At 38.9% G+C, this 21,894-nt stretch overlaps 1 protein-coding gene across 5 annotated transcripts in view; it reads right to left on the reverse strand.

Moving 5' to 3' along the window:
• Nucleotides 1–14,234, reverse strand: part of KIZ (kizuna centrosomal protein) — a 66,583-nt gene extending 52,349 nt beyond the window's left edge. Inside the window, exons 1-2 of one of the 5 annotated variants that reach the window (XM_039325972.1) lie at nucleotides 14,003–14,234; nucleotides 102–164 (exon numbers count right to left, since the gene is read on the reverse strand). In XM_039325972.1, the coding sequence (XP_039181906.1) occupies nucleotides 102–164; nucleotides 14,003–14,106 (167 nt within the window). In that variant the 5' untranslated portion in view covers nucleotides 14,107–14,234. The other 4 variants (XM_039325976.1, XM_039325974.1, XM_039325975.1 and 1 more) reach the window with 4 other exon arrangements.
• Between the last annotated feature and the right edge of the window lie 7,660 nt (nucleotides 14,235–21,894).

Consider the following 21,894-nt stretch of genomic DNA (forward strand, 5'->3'; position numbering starts at 1 on the left):
TACTGTTAAATAAATTTTACACATCAATATTTCCATGCTATACATTATATAATAATACATAGTAAAACTAATACAACTACATGCTGATTTATAAAGCTTACATGGAAGTATCAGGTGTGCTGTATTCAAGCATTTTTCTTTCCAGTTCCACCCTCTTTGATTCACTAAAACAAACAGAATGAAGTTACTGTATCTTCTATATACCGTAAATAATTTTACAGTACACAAAGGGAAACTATACAGCATTGTAAAGCTTCCAGAATTTTGGGAGTTGTGTGGTATATAAATCTATATAACTTCATAAATAAACGCTCACAATGACCTTAAGACTCCTTTCTATACCACATGTCCCAAATATTGATAATTATTATTAATCAAAATGCATTACAATTCTTATCTAGGCAGAGTTATTAGAGATTACAATATCATGACAGATAATGAATGATTACAGATGAACATTTACTCTAGAATTACCTTTCAGAAATCACAAAATGTAAGAAATGTTTATAATATCTAATCACATAGCACTGGGATTATGCTCTACTGAAAGATGTCAAATTAAATACACACATTAAGAAGTCCTCTGGCCCATATGTTGCAGGCAACTGTCTTCTCACATATTAATGCTATACATGCCCTAGTAACCAGAAAATATTTTAACATATTATTAAGGATATGTCTGGAAGGACAACTATCTGCAATAACAAAAGTAAATTACCATGTTGTTTCCCAAATATAACAAAGTAAAAAATATGTATATCGCTGCAAACATTGCAGAAGCCACGTTCTTTTTTTCTTTCCTGTTTCTCTTTCCTGAATAATGACTTCAATAAATAAAGAGGAAATAGTGATAAACACGAGGGCAGAAAATATCCCTGAAAACCAATTTTTTGAAACTATTAGGAAATCTATGCTACTTTTTTTTAAAAAATAAACAATTATAGTTTTATATACAATTTAGCACAAACCGCAAAACATTTTGTTCTAATTTGCTTTCAAGTTTATTTTGTATTTTAATGGTTTTAGATATTGCTGTCTTATGACATTGTATAATTTTAAGTAGTTTATTTGATTCATCGCTTAATTTTTTATAAGCTGCAAGCTATGATGAAGTGTATTTTATTTATTTATTTATTTATTTTCAGTGTTTATATGCCGCCCAATCCCAAAGGACTCAGGGCGGCGTACAAAGTTAAAACAATGATAAAACAATAAAATAAAGCAGTCATACCGCGAGTCCGATCATATCCCGGCCCCCCGGGGACATCAGCCCTAGGCCTGCCGGAACAGGAGGGTTTTAACGGCCTTCTTAAAGGCCGGCAGGGTGGGAGTAGTTCAAACCTCAGGGGGAAGTTGATTCCACCAGGTTGGAGCCACCATAGAAAAGGCCCTTCCCCGAGGGCCCGCCAGCCGACATTGTCTGGCCGACAGGACCTGAAGGAGGCCCAATCTATGGGACCTCACCGGTCTCTGGGAGCTGTGTGGCAGAATGCGGTCCTGTAAGTAACCTGGCCCTATGCCATGAGGGGCTTTAAAGGTGATAACCAACACCTTGAATTGCGTCCGGAGACCCACAGGAAGCCATTGCAGCTCGCGGAGGATAGGTGACACGTGGGCGTACCTTGGCGCGCCCACAATCACTCTCGCGGCTGCGTTCTGAACCAACTGCAGCCTCCGAACGCTCTTCAAGGGTAGCCCCATGTAGAGCGCGTTACAGTAATCCAGTCTTGAGGTGACAAGGGCATGAGTGACTGTGAGTAAAGCCTCCCGGTCCAAATAAGGCCGCAACTGGTGCACTAGGCAAACCTGTGCAAAGGAACCCCTGGCCACAGCCGATAGATGTTGTTCCAGATTTAGCTGTGAGTCCAGGAGGACACCCAAGTTGCGTGCCTGCACTGAGGGAGGTAAATTTGCCCCCCCCCAGGACTAAAGATGGACCATCCAGTTGGCCTTTGGGAGGCAAGACCCAGAGCCACTCGGTCTTGTCAGGATTGAGTCTAAGCCTGTTCACCCCCATCCAGACCCTCACCTCTTCCAGGCACCGGCACATCACGTCGACTGCTTCACTGAAAGGACACGGGGTGGAGATATATAATTGGGTATCATCCGCGTATTGATGATACCTCACCCCGTGTTGCCGAATGATCTCACCCAGTGGTTTCATGTAGATGTTAAAAAGGAGGGGGGACAGGACCGAGCCCTGAGGCACCCCATAATCGAGGCGCCTAGGGGTCGATCTCTGTCCGCCCGCCAACACCGACTGCGACCTGTCAGAGAGGTAGGAGAACCACCGCAATACGGTGCCGCCCACCCCCACCTCTCCGAGACGACGCAGAAGGATACCATGGTCGATGGTATCGAAAGCTGCTGAGAGGTCAAGAAGCACCAAGATAGAGGAATGACCCCTATCCCGGGCTTGCCAGAGGTCATCGGTCAGTGCGACCAAAGCAGTCTCAGTGCTGTAGCCGGGCCTGAAACCAGATTGAAAAGGGTCCAGATAATTGGTTTCATCCAAGGATCGCAAGAGTTGAGATGCCACCACCTTCTCTACAACCTCCCCCACAAAGGGGAGGTTGGAGACGGGACGAAAGTTCTTCAAAACAGCTGGGTCCAGGGAAGGCTTCTTGAGGAGGGGCCTCACCACCGCTTCCTTTAAAGGTTGCGGGAAAGACCCCTCCATCAATGAAGCATTGATTATCGCCTGGAGCCAGCCTCGTGTCACCTCCCTACTGGCAGAAACCAGCCAGGAGGGGCACGGGTCCAATAAACAGGTGGCGGCATTCATTGCCCTCACGGCCTTGTCCACTTCATCAGGGGTCACAGGCTCAAACTCGCTCCAGATAATATGACTAAGACCAGCCCCTGGCAACTCGGCTGGCACTGCCCAGTCAGAGTCCAGGTCCCTCTGAATCTGAGCGATTTTGTCCGAAAGAAACTGAACAAACTCCTCAGCTCTCCCCTGCAAGGGTTCCTCCGCCTCCTCCACTTTAAGAAGGGAGCGGGTCACCCTAAACAAGGCGGCCGGGTGAGATTCTGCGGACACAATAAGTGCGGAAAAGTGAACATGCTTTGCCGCTCTTATCGCCACTAAATAAGTCCTAAGATAGGCTCTTAATAGTGATCGGTCAGATTCAGAGTTACTGGCCCTTTTTTGAAATTTTTGTGGCAAAAGAAGTCTTATAGCACTGTAAACTAAGCTACCACACATGGGCAAAAAATCTGGATGAACAATATATTGCAAAAAAGTAATACAGCAAATTATTAATATTTGCTGTCATTCCATACTCATCTCCGTTTTTGCATCCCATACATAGTGTCCCTACTTAAAGTCTAATTAAATGTATTATCACATAAAAATTTGTTTGGAGCATGATCCTGTATATATATTAAAATATTATAAATACAATGAGCAGGTACAAACACTGACTTGTATCAGAGAAAATAAACAGATTTTTATTTCTATTTGTGCCAAACATATGATAAAGGTAAGATTAGTTGTGTTTGGTTAAAACTGGAAGTCTCAGTGGAAATATAGATTTTTAAACATGCTAATAGAGAGGATAAGCATAATAAATACCTACAGTATCTATTGCCAAGAATAGGAGTAAAAAAAATTAGACCCTTGCAGATGTTGTTGTGCCATAATTCCCATCTTCTTTGGTCATTGTCCATGTTGGCTATAGTTGATGGAACTGGAATCCAGTATTAGGAGCAGGGCCTGCGCACTCTTAATGTAAAGGAGGCAATGTAAATTTAATATAAAGTTGCCAAAATGATTCCTTCTAAAAGATGCTTAACATTTTCAGACAGGAATCAATAGTATTTCTACTCTATAAAATTGCAGTATATGGCTTTTAAGATAGTATCAGCACAGTAAAAAAAAATCCTTTGATAAGTCATTAAAGTATAAAGATGAATAGAACTTGATACTGCAGGCAAACTATCATAGCCTTTTCAAAACTCTTCCTGCTATTAAGAAACATTGCAGCCAGACTGAATGGCAACCTAGATGCCCCTTAATGGATAGAGTGAACAGAAACTCAGACAATAGTTCCAACAGGTAATGAATGAGTTCAGAAACCAAGTCTCTCAAAAGCACTCCAGTGACTAACCCAAAGATAGACTACACTGACTTACATTAGAACTAGAAAAGGCCACCGGTTCAAGCAAATGAGAGAAACCCTGGCTAAAGTCATCAAGCTTGAACAACACTACGCTTGTTGTTAATAACCTAATTAGAGCAGAAACAGTTAGTGCTCAAAAACTTGTTTGCTAAAAGGATGGTAGAGTTGGAACCAACATGCTAGAATCAGATGTAACACAGACCTAATTAAAGGCAGCTGAAGCAAAAAAAAAACCTCATATGAAATGAAAGGCAGCTAAAATAAAAACAAACTAGTTATACTAAAAGAGGAGAAGGAGGCTGTTTAAGTCACAGTAGGAACTGAAGCACTCAGATACACTATAAAACCTGAACATGGGCTTCTTCCTGAGGAACTGGCTAAAGCAAATCTTCCTCATAGGGATATCTTATCACACTGATTCTATAACCATAGATCAGGGGTGTCAAACTGCCAGCCCGCGGGCCAGTTTCATCATACCGGAGCGCGCCCACCCCATTACCAGCAATGGCAAAAAAGCTCCAATACCTTGCGCAACATCACGTGACGTCGTGAGTTTGACATGTCTGCCATAGATGATATTGATGTCCTTGATGAGAAGCCCACCTAGTAACTCTCAAACATCATATGAAGGTTTATAAATGCAAACTAGGACTCCCACATACTCTGATGGATCAAGGAAATATGTTTGGAATAAGCATGCCCACCTAATGTCTTCCAAGCCACAACTCACCTTGACAAAAGTCTCAAATCAAACAGAGAATTTAGAAGCACACCTGGTTTTTCCTGTTAACTTCTTCATTTCTTTAGCAAGTGTCTGGGCCACGTTGATCTTGGAGACCTATATTGCTATGGATGTCTCTTGACACAGGACACTTTTTATAATAGTTTTTCCTGTTTTCTAGTTGAGGGTATTTTGTTTCAAATTTCTTGTCAATTTGCTTCATCCATATTTTCTTTCATGCTGTTTTTTGGACCTTCCACTGGGTGGGCCACTTTCCCTATAGCTGAGTGTTAAAATAAAGGCTGTCTTCTGCCATTCTTCATAGTTGTCCAATCTTTAGTCAGCCCTTTTTAGTTCATCCTGATATGGAGATTGTTCACAATATCTTATGATATCAATTTTCTAACTGTCTTTAGGGAGATTCCAGTACATTCCAGTATATATGAGGAAAACATTAGCTTATTTAGGTACATTTTAGCTAGGTGAGAATTCATAACTTTGGGACTTATGAAATTCATTGATCCTTCACAGAACTTGGAGGTGCAGCTTTTATTAATCCCACCTCCTAGCATCTAACTCACAATTCATCAGAAACAATCAAGGCAATGTTTTGAAATGATCCAGAGAGAGAGACCTGGATTCAGACTGGGATAGACAACAAACTTGATAAAGTGCAGCACAGCTGTTAGAGATTCCTCTCAGAGATTTAATCTTGCAGATTTTAAAGTACTTTCCAAAGGTAGCAGATTGTGATCTCTTCAAGATATGGGAGTTGTATGACATATTGACTAAAGTGATATCAGACATGACTCATAATATGCATACCTACAAACAAGGGTGCTAGAAAACAGTTGAGCTTTCCACTCCCAGCCACATTCACAATGTACTAAATTTTATCTCTGTGATCAGCACTATCTCCCCAAACAAAGAAAATCTCTTTCTTGGGTATCAAAATGTCCACAAATCAGAATCACTGGACCACATCTCTCAATCCATTTCTGCAGCCTAATATAAGTTGACAAAGAAATTCTGGAAAAAAACAGATACAATCCCATCTGAGCAACAAAGATACAACAATCCCGAAGATTCAAATCAAAATGCCAATGTCTACCCAGATGCCATCTATTCAAACATGTATGCCATTATCTGATCACTAAGAAGTACAGCATTTCAGGTAAACGTCCTCTCACAAGAGATGGCATGAATCATCAATTACACATTATCTTCTATCCTTATACCAAACAAAAACTCCAAAGAATGTTGCTTGTGTCAATGATGCTCCAAAGCTACACTAGAGCAGGGGTCTCCAACCTCTGGGCCGTGGACCAATCAGAACTGGGCTGCAGAAGTGGCAGGCAAGTGCACATGTGCGCACAGCTCCACTTATGTGCGCAGCAGGTGCATGAGCACAAGCACAGCACCATTCGTGGGGCTCATCCACTACTTGCCCAGAACCATCCCCTCTCTCCCCCCCGCGGGTTTACAAAGCCAGAAAGGTTAGAGACCACTGCACTAGAAAACTAAGGCAGAGAAAGTGATCTTGTGCAGGGTATAGAACAGTGATGGCGAACCTATGGCACAGGTGCCAGAGGCGGCAATCAGAGCCCTCTCTGTGAGCACGTGCGCTGTCGCCCCAGTCCTAAGCCTTCAGCTGGGTTTTATAAAACCTTTTCGCTTTAGGCTCTGCTGCCATGTGCAAAAAAAAGGGGGGGTTCAATCAGTCAATTTAAATTTCTTGCAGGAAAAAAAAGGTCTTGCAAAGTTGGAATTGATTGATTGAACTTTTTAGTCCCACCCAGTCTGCCATTACCACTATAGCCATGCCCACCCAATTGGCCACATCCAGTCAATGGGCCACACCCACCCGGCACTCGACGATGCATAAGTGGGTTTTGGGTTGCAGTTTGGGCACTCAGTCTCTTAAAGGTTCGCCATCACTGGTATAGAAAAAAGCTATGCTCAATAGCCATGGAGAGGAACAATATTACTGAAACTAGTTCTGATGAATCTGAGTCCCTACCTCAACAAAAATAGTCTCCTTAGAAGCAGGTAACCACTAGGACCAAGCCTAATTGGTCAAACACAGCATTAACAAACAGAGCCTAATGCCCGTGTTTGGAAGTTGGACCTATAAAACAAGATAACATAAAGATTGGTGATACTACTTTTAGACAGCAAATATGCCTAAGCTTCATCTATATTTTACTGCCTTACCTTACCAAGTATTACGTTGCCAGAAATTGTGAGACATGTAGTAATCTGACATGTGTAGCCAAATTTTCATGTTAGCTGATGGCAAAATATGCTACCTACATTAGTTATAACTATCATGTCAGAGCTGGCTAAGGTTTATACTAGATGAAATTCAAATTGCAGATGGAAATGTTCAGCCTCCAAGATGCTAATCTGTATATATTTTAGGACCTCATAATCTATCCAGTTCAGCCTAGATTGCCCTATTTATTTATTTATTTTATTAAAAGTTTTATAAATTTTACAAAAAAAGAAAAAAAAACAAAACAATACAAAGACGAAAAACATATACAAAGAAAAAACTAAACATTACACAACAAACCCTCCCTTCCCCAACCTCCCCCAAGCACCCGCCCTTCCCCCCCCCCGAGCTTCCCAGAGCAGAATATAGGCTTAATTAAAAAAACAATTAGAAAAATTATATTTTAATATATATATATATATATAAGAATAAAAATTAAGAAAAAGCTATATAATATTTTTTAATATCCATTTTAAACTGTATAAATTTTATCCATTTATCCCAAACAGCAAGAAATTTCTCTTGCGTTTGTTGCTTTAAAAAAGCCGAAATCTTTGCCATTTCCGCCAAATTGGACACTTTAAAAAACCATTCCTGCAGTGTAGGCAAAGATTCCTTCTTCCAATATTGTCCAACTAACAGCCTTGCAGCTGTAATCAAATTTAACATCAATATAACCTCCTTTGTATCACAATCAGTAACTATACCCAACAAAAATAATTGCGGAGTAAATTTTACCCTCCTTTTAAAAATTCTCTGGATATTCCACCATATCTTAATCCAAAATGCTTTTATCTCTCTGCACGACCACCAAATATGGTAATAAGTAGCATCCGTACACCCACATCTCCAACATTTAGGTTGTAGGTCAGGGTACATAAAAGACATTTTTTGTGGATCAAGGTGCCATCTATAAAACATTTTATAGAAATTCTCCCTTAAATTCTGTGCTTGTGTAAATTTGACATTTCTCACCCAGATAGTTTCCCAGGTGTCCAATGGAACTGGCTCACCAAAATTCTGCGCCCATCTGATCATACAATCTTTAATTAGTTCCGTTTCTGAATCCAATTCAACTAAAACCCCATAAATTCCTCTTAATGTGGGTTTGTCTTTGATCCTTCACTTGCTTAATAAAATTTTCATCTTCTCTAAGAAAACCCACCTTGCAATCCACCTTCCATCTATCTGCTAGTTGCCTGTATTGGAACCAAGAGTAAATAATATTTTCTTGTGCTAACTCTTCCCGTGATTTTAACTGCCAGTTTTGTCCATCCCACCTAAGTAACTGTCTATAAGACACCATGTCCATTTTAGCACCTCTTTTTATTCCTTCTATCGCATGCCAAGGTATAGCCCATAATGGTACTTTAAAATCACTTTTATAATATTTTCTCCAAGTCCTAAGTAAAGAAATTCTTAAAATATGAGATTTAAAAACCCAATCCATCTTTTTGTTAAATATTAAATAGGCATGCCACCCAAAAAGTAAATCCCATCCCTCAAGAAAAAGTATCTCAGGATTTGTCAAATTTACCCAATCACTAATTAGTGTTAAAACCACCGCATCATAATATAATTTCAAATTCGGTACCTTGAGTCCACCCCTCTCACGGAAGTCTTGCATAATTTTAAACTTAACCCTTAGCTTTTTCCCTGCCCAAATAAATTTATTAAGGCCTTTCTGCCATTCACTTAGATTAATCTCATTCTTCAAAATCAGTAACATTTGAAACAAAAAGAGAAACTTGGGTAGAATATTCATTTTTATCACTGCAATTCTTCCCATGAGGGATAATTGCAACTTCTCCCAATTCTTCAAATCATTCTGTACCCTAACCCACAACCTTTCATAGTTATTTTTAAATAGTTTTGCATTAGAAACAGATAACATCACCCCCAAATATTTTACCTTATTAACAATTTCAAAACCCGTCGAGTTAGCCAAAGTCTGCTTCTCCTGACTAGTCATATTTTTAGGTAGAATTTTAGTCTTATTAACATTAATCTTGAAACCCGAGACCAAACCATAATAATGAATCAACTGTAATAGCTTTACTGCAGAATGAACAGGTTGCGACAAAGTAACAACCAAGTCATCCGCAAAGGCTCTTAACTTATATTCTTTTTTGTTAACTTCTATTCCTTTAATTTCCTGCGACTCTCGAATTTTAAGCCCTATTTATTGTAATGGCTGTCACTATAGTCATTCTTGACTTATGACCTCCTCCGAGTTCCTTACAAACCACCTTTGAAGTTACAATGGACTTCCTCAGAGCTACTCACAACCTGGTTTTGAAGTTCTGACAACCACCTCCCCTTACAGCCATATGATCACATTTTGGCCACTTGGCAACTGGCCCACTATTTCACAACCACATGACCATGATTTTTTTACCATTTTTTGCCAGAAACTAGTGTTTAATTCGGGTTTCCAGCAAAAAAAAACAAAAAACCACCAGCCATTGGTTAAAATGGATTCATTTAACAATGCCAGCGTTCACTTAAGAATTTCAGCATTGCTTAATGACTCTGAAAATAGATCATGAAATTGGGTATTATCATGTGGTGACCTGCTTAATGACTGCCATAACTTACAACTGTAATTCTGGACTCAATTACAATAGTAAGTCAAGGACTATCAGTACTTTCTTCACAGCTGTTTAAATCCTAAAATCCTCTGGCAATTAGTCAAGCCTGGTTGTAACCTGATGTAAAGAGATCCAAAATGTTCTGCATAGATTTGATGACTCAAAACTCCACTTTATTAAAATATGATTATTAGATATTAGCATCTATTCACACTAGGAAAGCTACAACTTCTAACCTTATCATTCCTTAAAATCTATTCATTTTTCAATTAACCTTTATATTTGAATCAGTAGCTGTTCACATGAAATCAGACTATATAGATATATCAACTCCATTCATGTAACAAACTCTCAATTTGAACATATAGAAGAGGATAATTACTCTTTTCTGGATTTTTCCTTTAATCAGAAAGGAAGTAAACATGGGCACTCAATAGTCTGATACAAGAGTAATAGCAGTTCCAAGAAGATAAAAAGTCAAAATAAAAACATTTCAATTTAATACACATTAATATACAATTTAATACATTACAATTTAATACATTAAAGAATTAAGCAGAGAGGAGTCCAAGATATTTTCTTTTTAAAATCAACAAAACAATTTATACAGCTATCTAAATCAGTGGTTCTCAACCTGTGGGTCGGGACCCCATTTGGGGTCGAATGACCATTTCATGGGGGTCACCAAACAAGACTGTCCGCCATTTTTTCCCCCTTTTCTTTGGCTACACCCCTGGCACCCGGTGATGTATAAGTGGTTGGGGGTCACCACAACATGGGGAACTGTATTATGGGATCGCGGCATTAGAAAGGTTGAGAACCACTGATCTAAATGGAACCATCAACTTAGAAAATATTTTCATGGGAACTCCCTAAAACTTTGAAAAATGATTAGACCCCTGTCAACCACTTGGAGACAAAGCAAACCTTCATCAAACAGGAGATTCTAAATATAATTTCCAAGATTATTCAAGCTTCCCAGTCAATACCTAAGATGCTGCCTAGATAACTTCTATAGGATCCATTTAAGAAAGAGTTGAGTCATCAAGCAAGTCAGTAAGTTCTCTAAAATTTCCTGCTCCCAGTAAAGCAGGGGTCTTCAAATTTGGCCCTTTTATGACTTGTGGACTTCAACTCCCAGAATTCCTCAGCCAGGCATGCTGGCTGAGGAATTCTGGGAGTTGAAGTCCACAAGTCATAAAAGGGCCAACTTTGAAGACCCCTGCAGTAAAGTCTACCTTCTTTCAGAGGTAAGCAAGAGTGGCAACAAAAATAAAAGTACTGTTACACCTATGTTATGGCTGGAATTTTCCCTCTTGGATATCAGTCTCTTTGTTTGGCTGGCAGAAGCTCCCTTGTCTTGTCAGCTTCCACAAAAGGAGGATTTGTCCCACAGTGGTTCTCTTCTTTCTCCAGCAAATCTTCAGACCAACCCTGAATATAGTCATTTCAAAAATCTTGCTCAAGCTCTCTTGGAAAACAAACCTTCAAGAGCCAAAATTTAGATCCATCTTTGCCAGTTTTTTTATCTCTCTCCTCCATTCTGCCCAGGCTTTTAAGTTTCCATCTTAAGAGTCTTCACCCAGTACAGCTTCTAGGAACTTTCAAAACATAACATCCAACTATAATGTTAGACTGGAAAACAATTAAATGCACACATTTTGAATAGCCAGGTTTATTATGTTTAAGGTTAATTAAATGTGACAGTGAAATAGAGTGACATTTATTTTTGTCTTGGACTCACTAATATTTGGAGTATAGCCCCAGATACTGACAAAGTAGACCAAAGACTACTTCATGGTAATACAGAAAAATACAGAATAGACAGCATCACTACCAGAAGGATTTGTAACAGGCTGACCAACCGCTCTCAACATGTACTCCTCAATGGAACTACATCTACATGGAGGGAAGTAAGCAGTGGAGTACCACAAGGTTCTGTCCTAGGCCCAGTACTCTTCAACATCTTCATAAATGATTTAGATGATGGGATAGAAGGGGAACTCACCAAATTTGCAGACAACACTAAACTAGGAAGAATAACCAATACTTTAGAACAGTGGTTCTCAACCTGTGGGTCGGGACCCCATTTGGGGTCGAACAACCATTTCACGGGGGTCGCCAAACAACGCAGTCCGCAATTTTTTCCCCTTTTCCTTAGCTGTGCTACTCCCTTTTATTCTTTGGCTTTTGAAAGCCAATAGAATAGACTCTCTTGAATAGAGTCTAATTCTATTGGCTTTCAAAAGCCAATAGGAATTGTCCAGGCTGTATCTGCCCTGCTGAGCCGGCCAAAAGTCCCATTCTGCAAACGGTGCTGCACCAGTTGAGTAGTCCTCGACTTACGACCAGTTGGGAGTCGTGGCATTAAAAAGGTTGAGAACCACTGCTTTAGAAGATAGGTTCAAGATTCATAAGAATCTTGACAGACTTGAACACTGGGCCCTATCCAACAAAATGAAATTTAGTGGCGAGAAAAATAAGGCTTTACACTTAGGCAGGTATAGAATAGATCAGGGGTCTTCAAACTTGGCCCTTTTATGACTTGTGGAAGTCCACAAGTCATAAAAGGGCCAAGTTTGAAGACCCCTGAAATAGATAGTACCTGGCTCAATAACAGTAAGTGTGAGAGGAATCTAAGAGTCCTAGGGGAAAACCACTTAAATAGGAGGCAGCATTGTGCTGCAGCTGCCAAAAAAGCATGTGAAATGTTAGGATTGCTTTATACTGCACTGGTAAGACCACACTTGGAATCATGTATCTAGTTTTAGTCACTGTGATAGAAAAAGTGGTTGGAGCTCTCGAAAGAGTGCAGAGAAGAGCAACAAAGATTAGGGGACTGGGGGCTAAACCATTCGATTAATATTTGCAGGAACTGGGAATGTCGAATCTAATGAAGAGAAGGACTAGATGTGTCATAATACCCTTCCAATATTTGAGGGACTGTCAACCTATTCTCCCAAGCATCTGAAGGCAAGACAAGAAGTAATGGATGAAAGCTTAACAGGAATTTACAATTCATACTCTGTATACTGTACATAATGAATGCAAATTAGGAACAGAGTAAACATAATAAAGTATGGAAAGGTAGTATTGGCATATTTCTGTTTTAGAATATTTATGTTTGAAATATAATTCAAAGTTTAAAAAGCTAGCAGTTATTGTATAGAACAATACATTCCTATACAATGGAAAAGCAACATCTGTATTTGGTAACATTTCAGATCAGTTAAATTAGATTAAGTATAACATATGAACAACAAAAATAATGTTGCTCTGGTACATTTTAAAAAATTAAGTACACTTCAGCTGTTACAATATGTTGAAACTCATCTGTACAATTATTTTAGAAGAGGGACAAAGGCATGCTACAATCACCCCAGAACTTGTTAGGTAGTATTTTCTCAATACGTTAATATAGTATTAAACCATCCATTGGGGATCAAAAGAGCTTAATAAATTTTAGTAGCGCCATAAGAATATCGCAGCATATTCTAACCTAGAAGTAGGATTATTTTAATAACCTTTCAATTAGGCAATAATTAAAATTTAAAAGTAAAAATTACTTCAACTGACAGCTAGACAGACACCACTGAACAGTCCTAATATCATGGTTCCGACAAAGACAAATAAAGCAGAAATAAAGCTCAAAAGTTGACACGTAGGGTGTGACGGTCTTTCTCTTACATTCTCATACTGTAATATCTGAATCAAAAGCTCAGAAATGTGATTCAATATAAAACCAGCAAGATTTCTCACGATTATGGCCAGACAGGCCTAATCTACGTGACTTTAACCGCACCTTTATAGCAATTATACATATTGGACAGAATCGGTGCGTGAAAGTATTTCAAATAACAGGAGAAGGTATTTCGTTTTAACGGTTTAACTTTCTCTACCCCGCCCTCCCCCTTCAAATTTGAACAACTTTCAAAATAGAAGCGTCTTGAGGGAAAGTCGGGCAAATTCTGCCGTTCCATTTAAAAAAAAAAAAAAAAACACCTTTGCCCAACACGGCATTCTTCCCTAGTAGAAAGCGTAACTTGTTTTAGCAGCTGGAATTTCCCCCGGTGCACAGTTCCACGTTCCAAATCCACAGACCTTCAAAGGCGTTCTACCTGCTCCGTTGCTTAGCAGCATGAAAAGGAAGCCCCGCCTCCAAAGCTACCGGCAATTCCCGACTATACCAAGTGAGTACCGGAAAAGAGGAGGAAGCTGTTAGGTCGGAAGTTAGCCATGTTTTCTCCAGGGTAGATAAAGAAAATAAAATAAAATTGCGCAATGACCTCACCTGTGCCGGAGATGTGCCTGAATACGTCGGATTTGTTCATCATAATCGCCTTTCTCGCAGCCAGCAACAGTGGGGTTTCGGGCACCGCACACATTTCCAGTCATCACACAAACGCAGCAAATAGGCCTAAGCTCTCTTGTTTATTTTCCGTGGTCTCCAAGCTACAAAATTTGTTCCCGACATGCAGCACGGCCAAATCACGTCTCTAATTCGCAAGCCAATCATCGACGAGGTGAAAGCCACGCCTTCTCTCCCGTGTGCTGAAGATACCGTAAAAGAAAGTGGCAATCCGCTTGTATTCCAGTATAATTAATGAAAGAAATCTCGGCTCAGATCAAGGGTGTTAAATAAAGGTAAGTGTGATTTCAGTGGCAGCTTGCTCCATTGGCAATTACTCAAAAGTCAGCAGTAGCGAGTTTAGTCTGTAGTAAGTATGTTATTGGATAAAATTAATTACATTTAAAAGCAACTAATTGGATTAGCATGGTGGTTTAGCGCACATGGATTGGTGTGGCACTTTTTTATCTATAAATAAGTCTGATGAATTCAAAGGATTTAATTTCAAATTAGCTTCAAGGGTTGTTCCTTAATTTGTATGCATTATTATTAGGGATGTAGCAGAATCATCTAGGTCTTGACTAAATCACCTATTAGTCAAAAAGATGTAAAAACAAGCGTTAAAAACTTTTAGTTAAATCTGAGGTTGTCAGCTAGATCTGCAGACAGCTTGAAATAGCTGGACTTAAATTTGTTTTTATCTTAGAAAACCTACATACCGTATCACATTCCCTTTGTCAGTATATAGGATTCAGATTATTGTTAATTTTGTGGAACGCTAATAATAAAAGAATTTAGATTCCAAATCATTTTGTTCTCCTTGTGAATGAATACGTCCTTTTCACCACCCTTCTCATAATCCTACCTTTGAATTGCGTTCTGTGAACTCATATTCTGTTTGCTAATGGATCAAATTGCTTGACTTAGAATAGGGTAATAATCACAGAATATTCAGTCCTTGTGCAGATTGCAAGCGTACACATTATAAAACAACAGTGGCTGAGTCCATAATTTAAGTAATCCATGGTTTGTTTGAAAGTGGTTTATTGTGTTTGCCACTGTGGGTGGATTTTCATCATGGTTTAAAACCACAATAGCTGGATTCACATAGCATGCTAAACCAGAGCATGCAAAATGTGTTATGTTGAGTACAATATGTAAATTGGACATACTTTACATTTATTTTGCAATAATTTTAACAAGTAATGAAAATATAAGGAGGTAGACTGCATTCCTCAACTTTGTAGAATGATGCTCCAAACTGGAGTAAATTGAGATATAAAAAAAAACATGGATCTTTATTTTTACTTTTCCTGTTGACAAAAGTATATCTAAAAGAAAGGTGAGAAAGAAAGATGAACTGAAGTAAAAAATAATCTGTTGCAAAAATGACATTTTTTTAAAAAGTATGACAGATAATAACATTGAAAAAACTTTTATTGTTTTAGTTTATTATCTTTTTTCCTGATTCCTCCAAAACATAACAGTTACATTCAAAATCTGTTGGAGTCAAGGAACTATGTAAGTTCATTACCATGTTTACTCATGAAGATCCAGAATCAAAGCAAAAGGAAGCAAAAGTCCTGTCAAGATGGAAAATCACTACCTACTGAATTTTAACTAAAATTTCCATGCTCTATCCCATTTTCTTTCCTCTAGGAAAAGCACTTTTGGTCAAACTAAAAAAGGTCTGCATCTTGAATATTAAAAAAAACAAAACCCTGAGGATATTCTACTTAATTCAATCATCCATTGATTTATCTATTGTATTTTTATACTGTTTTCCCTCTAAAAGAGAAGATAAAAGCATTTAATATTGTTACACAAAAGTAAGTACACTAATTTCACAGGCCTGAAATATCTTAAACACCTAGTTAACTGAGAATAAAAATGATACTAAACCAAATTAGTCTATAATAGTTACAACATTCACAAGATTTAGTAACAAGAAATAATAAAATTCCAAGTAAATAACCAAGCTCAGAGAGCACCAAGGACTCCTCAATAATAAAATTCATCAACATTTTAATCAAACGCTTTGTATGTATTGCAATGATGGCAAATATCTGTAGCTGGGGTGTAGGATGAGGATGAAGGTTCATTCTCCGAACTTGTGGGTTGGTTTCTGAGCATGTCATTACCAGGCTAGGTAACATCTTCAGCAGCGTTTAGAGGATGTCTGTGTCAGTGCTCTTCTGTTTATAAGGGCTTCAGGTGTGGGTGTGTCAAGTGACGATTTTATGATGAGTCATACCTTTTTAAGCTCTACAGAATTAAATTTAAATAATATATAATAAATTTGGAATATAACATTGAAATACCAACCTTGCTCAGTTAATGGTTTCAGGTTGTAAGGAATGTTAGATATACTTCATATGATTTCAAATATACTTATGTATTTAAAATATATAATTTAAAAGATTACTTATTAAAAATTGTCATTTCTCAGCCTTTGAACTGGCTTTTATACTGAATAAGAGGCCAAAGCAATTAACATAGTCTTGGTTCAATTCACTGTTTTAAAACTGAATGATAACAATTTGTGTTAGTATAAAATTAGGAACCTGACAATATAAAATAGATGAAAATGTGATTTTGAAATTTGACTTTTGTAAACAATTTTTTCTATTTCCAATATGTCTCTTTATTTTTTCCTTATTTGTTTTTAGAATTTGTTTCTTTTTTAATGTTCCTGGTGTTTTCTTTTTTTCTTTTTCATCATGTAGTAAATTTTACAATAGTTTTTGAGTTTATACATATCTTTTATGTATATATTTATGCTGAAAACCTCCCAGACAGCCACTTTGCTGGCAATTCCAACAGGAATATTGTCTGTACATAAATATGGACCTGTAAACAATTAGGGGCACCTTTTGCAAAAAAAGCTACAATTGTAAAATTCTTCTATCAAATGCTTTTCCCCAGCCAATAAACTTACAGTATGTGTCATTAATAAAACATCAAATAGTACTTGTCAAGGAAAACAGTCTGTGACACTCCATTTGGTACTTCCAAATTTAATAAGAAATAAAAAAAGATAACATTTTTGGAATATTTTTAAGCTGGATGTGGTTCGATCAAATAGACATTCTATCAGCCTGTACTTAATTAGCTTACTAATCAGAATGTTTATTTATTTAAAACATTTATATAGCCACCCATCTTATATCAAATTTTGTTTGATGCTTTATCAAATATTTCACTGAAATTAAAATATACTACGTCTACAGCATTCCCACAATCTATTAAAGTTAGCTAATAAAAAAATGAGAGTGGTCTGGAGAGATTAGTTGACCGTTTCTAAATAGCCATCATATTGTTAGCTTCTTCATATTCTATCCTGTTATCAAGGATAGATTTTGGTCTGCTTCAAATCTTTTTCTGTTTATTGTTTGTTTTGGAAGGTAAGAATAGAATTTGCTCTCTTCGGGTTGTCTCTCATATTAACTTTGTTCAGGATTTCTCACTAATATGTAGAAGTTTGATCAAACCATCAATAAATTCCTTCTATATCCTAGGATACATTCACAATTAATTTGGTTCTCGAAATTTAAACTCGTTTAAAGTAAATACACCCTACAAATTACTACAGTTATCTCAGAGCTATTCTTCACAACTGCATAATGAAACATATCGTAGGAAAAGTCTAAGGCAGAATTAAAGCTGGGTAGTTCTCCCTTTCTTTCTCAGTATCCTGCCATTTTCATTGAGCAATTGATATTACAAAGGGCCTTGAAGTTATGGATTTCCCTCCAGGCCTTTGGCAAGGATGATTGATGCCCCTTTTCTTCATTTTCATCTTTCCACCTGGGTTTGTTTTCTCTGCTGTCTTTGTTCCTTTCATTTTGTGTTATTTTGGGGAGTTTTTTGTATGTTTTTAACAATTGATGAACTGCACAGGGTTGCTGGGAGTCAGGTGGCATATATATTTAATAGGTTTCTCATAGTGAGATTCAGATCAGCAAATACCATTACTAAGCTCTACAGTTGCTAAATGGAAAATCACATCACTACAACAGGTTTAAAGCCTCCATCCCCATCATTCATTAAGGGAAGCATTGCAGTCATTAAGTGAACAGCATAATATATGTATATGTATGTATATGTAGAAAGTTTTTTCAGACAGAGCAGTCTGATTGATTACACCTTGGCATTTTGACTGCTATACTGCAGTTCTACTTTTTATAATCTCTTTTGCCTTGCAGCCCCACAACTAGAGGCGTTAAGCAGGCTCAAGTCGCCACTGCAATACATTACAAATTCAGATATATTTTTTTGCCTAACATGTAGACTGCCCAGGTTCGAATCCCATAAAGGGTGTGGCTGGCTGATGAAGATAAATGAATCCAAAATAGCTATACTGGTCTCCCACTTAAATCTTTAACTCTTGTCAGCAAATATCTGAGTGTGTGTGTGTGTGTGTGTGTGTGTGTGTGTGTGTGTGTGTGTGTATCCTCTCCAAGTATATTAAGGTTTCAAGGCTGACGTTTGGCAGCTCGAACCTTCAGCGCCCTCTACAGATTTTCTATGGGATTAAGGTCTTGAGACTGGTTAGGCCAGAGGTCCCCAACCTTTTGGGCACCAGGGACCAGTTCTGTGGAGAGAGGTTTTTCCACGGACTGGAGGGTGCATGGTTTTGTGTGTTGCCTGCATCCCATGGATGGGGCTTTGCTTATTTGTGTGGCCCGGTTGCTGGCATGCCGCAGCCCAGTACAGGTCCATGGACTGGGGCTTGGGGACCCCTGGGCTAGGCCCCTGAAGGACCTTAATGTGCTTCTTCTTGAGCCACTCCTTTGTTCCCTTGGCCATGTGTTTTGGGTCATTGCCATGCTGGAATAACCATCCACGACCCATTTTCAATGCCCCGGCTGAGGGAAGGAGGTTCTCACCCAAGATTTGACGGTACGTGGTCCCGTCCATCGTCCCTTTGATGCAGTGAAGTTGTCCTGTCCCCTTAGCAGAAAAAACACTCCCAATGCATGTTTCTACCTCCATGTTTGATGGCGGGGATGGTGTTCTTGGGGTCATAGGCCGCATTCCTTCTCCTCCAAACACGGCGAATTGAGTTGATGCTAGAGAGCTCAATTTTGGTCTCATCTGACCACAACACTTTCATTCAGTTCTCCTCTGAATCATTCAGATGTTCATTGGCAAACTTCAGATGGGCCTGTACATGTGCTTTCTTGAGCAGGGAGAACTTGTGGGTGCTGCAGGGTTTCAGTCCTTCATGGTGTAGTGTGTTACCAATTGTTTTCTTGGTGAATATGGTCCCAGCTGCCTTGAGATCATTGACAAGATCCTCCCGTGTAGTTCTGGGCTGATTCCTCACCATTCTCATGATTACTGAAACTCCACGAGGTGAGATTTTGCATGAAGCCCCAGACTGAGGGAGATTGACAGTTATTTTGTGTATCTTCCATTTGCAAATAATTCACCAACTGTTGTCACCTTCACACCAAGCTGCTTGCCGATAGTCTTGTAGCCCATTCCAGCCTTTTGTAGGTCTACAATCTTGTCCCTGACATCCTTGGACAGCTCTTTGGTCTTGGCCATGGTGGAGAGTTTGGAATCTGATTGATTGATTGCTTCTGTGGACAGGTGTCTTTTATACAGGTAACCAGCTGAGATTAGGAGCACTCCCTTTAAGAGAGTGCTCCTGATCTCAGCGCATTACCTATATAAAAAACACTGGGAGCCAGAAATCTTGCTGGTTGATAGGGGATCAAATACTTATTTCACTCATTAAAATGCAAATCTATTTATAACTTTTTTGAAATGCATTTTCCTGGATTTTTTTGGTTATTCTTTCTCCCACTGTTAAAATAAACCTACCATTAAAATTATAGATTGATCATTTCTTTGTCAGTGGGCAAACTTACAAAATCAGCACGGGATCAAATAATATACGTAATATATATGTGTATATGTATATATTAACCAATCTTTGTATATGTATTTTGTTTTATTGATAAAAATAAATTGCAAAAAAAACCCATATATCCAACATCTAAAGATTAAGATTAAGGCTAGCATGCTTTGCTCTACTATTCAATTCCTATTTTTATCAAAAGCAAATTGCTAAGTTGTGCAAACGGCCCATTTCCCCCTTAACCATATATTTGATGTTTGTACATCAGAAGAAATCAATTATTAATATCAAAAAACAAACTGTGAAGGAATGTGTATTAAACTTTACATGTTAAATCCAACATACTAATTAAGATAGCATTCCATGAACTGACACTGATAGGAAGAAGTTCAACCTTCAAGTTCAGGCCTTCATTTCCCAAGGAAAAGGCAGGAGAAGTTATTTAACTGTAGATGTTCTACAGGAGAAGCCACCTGACTTGGAGGATTCCTTAGACGTGAAGGAAAATGGTGCCTCTGAGACATCATGTGTACTTCCATTACCAGTTTCATGAGAACTGGAGATGGAGAAGGAAGAGTTTTATGGTAGAAAATAGTCCAGGAGGGAGGAGCTGTATTCCAGAGGGCAAAGAGGCAATGAAGCACAAAAAGTTTAAGTAGGAGGAAGATAGTTAAAGATATTTCCTAAATATTCCCGGAATATAATTGTAGTTATGCAAATACAGGTAGTCTTTGACTTACTACCAAAATTGAGCCCATAAGGCAGTTGTTAAATGAATTTTGCTCCATTTTATAACCTTTTTTGTCACAGTTGTTAAGAGAATCACTGCAGTTGTTCAGTGAATCATGTGGTCATTAAGCAAATTTGGCTTCCCCAATTGACTTTGCTTGTCGGAAGCCAGCTGGGAAGATTACAAATTGTGATCACATGACCCTGGGATTCTGCAACTGATGGGGTCCAGGAGAAGAGTTTTTTCTGTCACTGTATCTACTCTCTTGAACATCATATCCCTTTAGATCAAGGCTTTTCAACCGGTGGTACCCATACCACTTGTGGTACATTAACAAGTGGCAGGTGGTACGCAGCCCTGCTAGTCAAGTGTAATGGGGGAGGGAAATTGCCAGCGCAGGCAAGGACTTACTGTGAGAGAGTCCTCTGGAGCTGCAGAGTGGCTGAGACTGAGCCTCACCCCAAGCTCACTTCTGGCTCACCTCCCCCGTGAGAAAGGAGGAGGAAGGGGGCAGAGACAGGAGAAGCTATGAAAGGCAGTTTGGGCAGGAGAGGGAAAAGAAGAAGCAGCCTCTGGAGGATGTGGAGTCAGCTCTAGCTGCACCAAAGGGGAAGGAGGAGGGGGGGAGGAGAGGAGATCAAGGAGTCCAAGCAGGCCGGACATGAGCCGATCTACAACTTCTGTGGCAGCCACATGTGCTGGCAGTAATAAACAGGCAAGAAATGCAGCAGGGGAGGGGTTGCCCTCCAGGAGGAATGAAGAAAGGTAACATCAGCTGGAGGTAAGACAGGAAGGGAGGGAGGGAGATGAGTGGAAGGAATCTTATATGCTTTTGTGACTTTGAAGTTCTGGGATTTGTGCAATGTGGGCTTTGTGTTCTTAAGGAGTGTTTGGCAATTTCTATTTGGCTGATGGCTGATGTCTCCTGTTAGCTTCTATTGTTCTGCTATTGTTAGCTATAAGTTTTGCTGCAAGGGATTTTGAAGTATTTTTATCCTGAATGGATTTTGCCTGTCACATTCCTTTACTTATGAATGGAGCCATTTGGGAAGGCTGCCTTAGCCGGCTGCGCTCATTAACTTTCCTTTCTAGCCAGTAGCTAATTCTTAAAGGGGAATGTGCCTTTTTAAGCTAGTTCCCTCAGCAGCTTCACTTTTCTGTCTCTGGAGGCTTTTCCTTGTTTGATGAATATATTGAAGAGGGAAAATAGGGGGGGTTCAAATTTTTCCTTCAGAA

This window comes from Crotalus tigris, unplaced genomic scaffold, assembly GCF_016545835.1.
Source record: "Crotalus tigris isolate CLP2741 ecotype Arizona unplaced genomic scaffold, ASM1654583v1 scf7180000024339.11422700, whole genome shotgun sequence".
NCBI classification, from domain to species: Eukaryota; Metazoa; Chordata; class Lepidosauria; order Squamata; family Viperidae; genus Crotalus; species Crotalus tigris.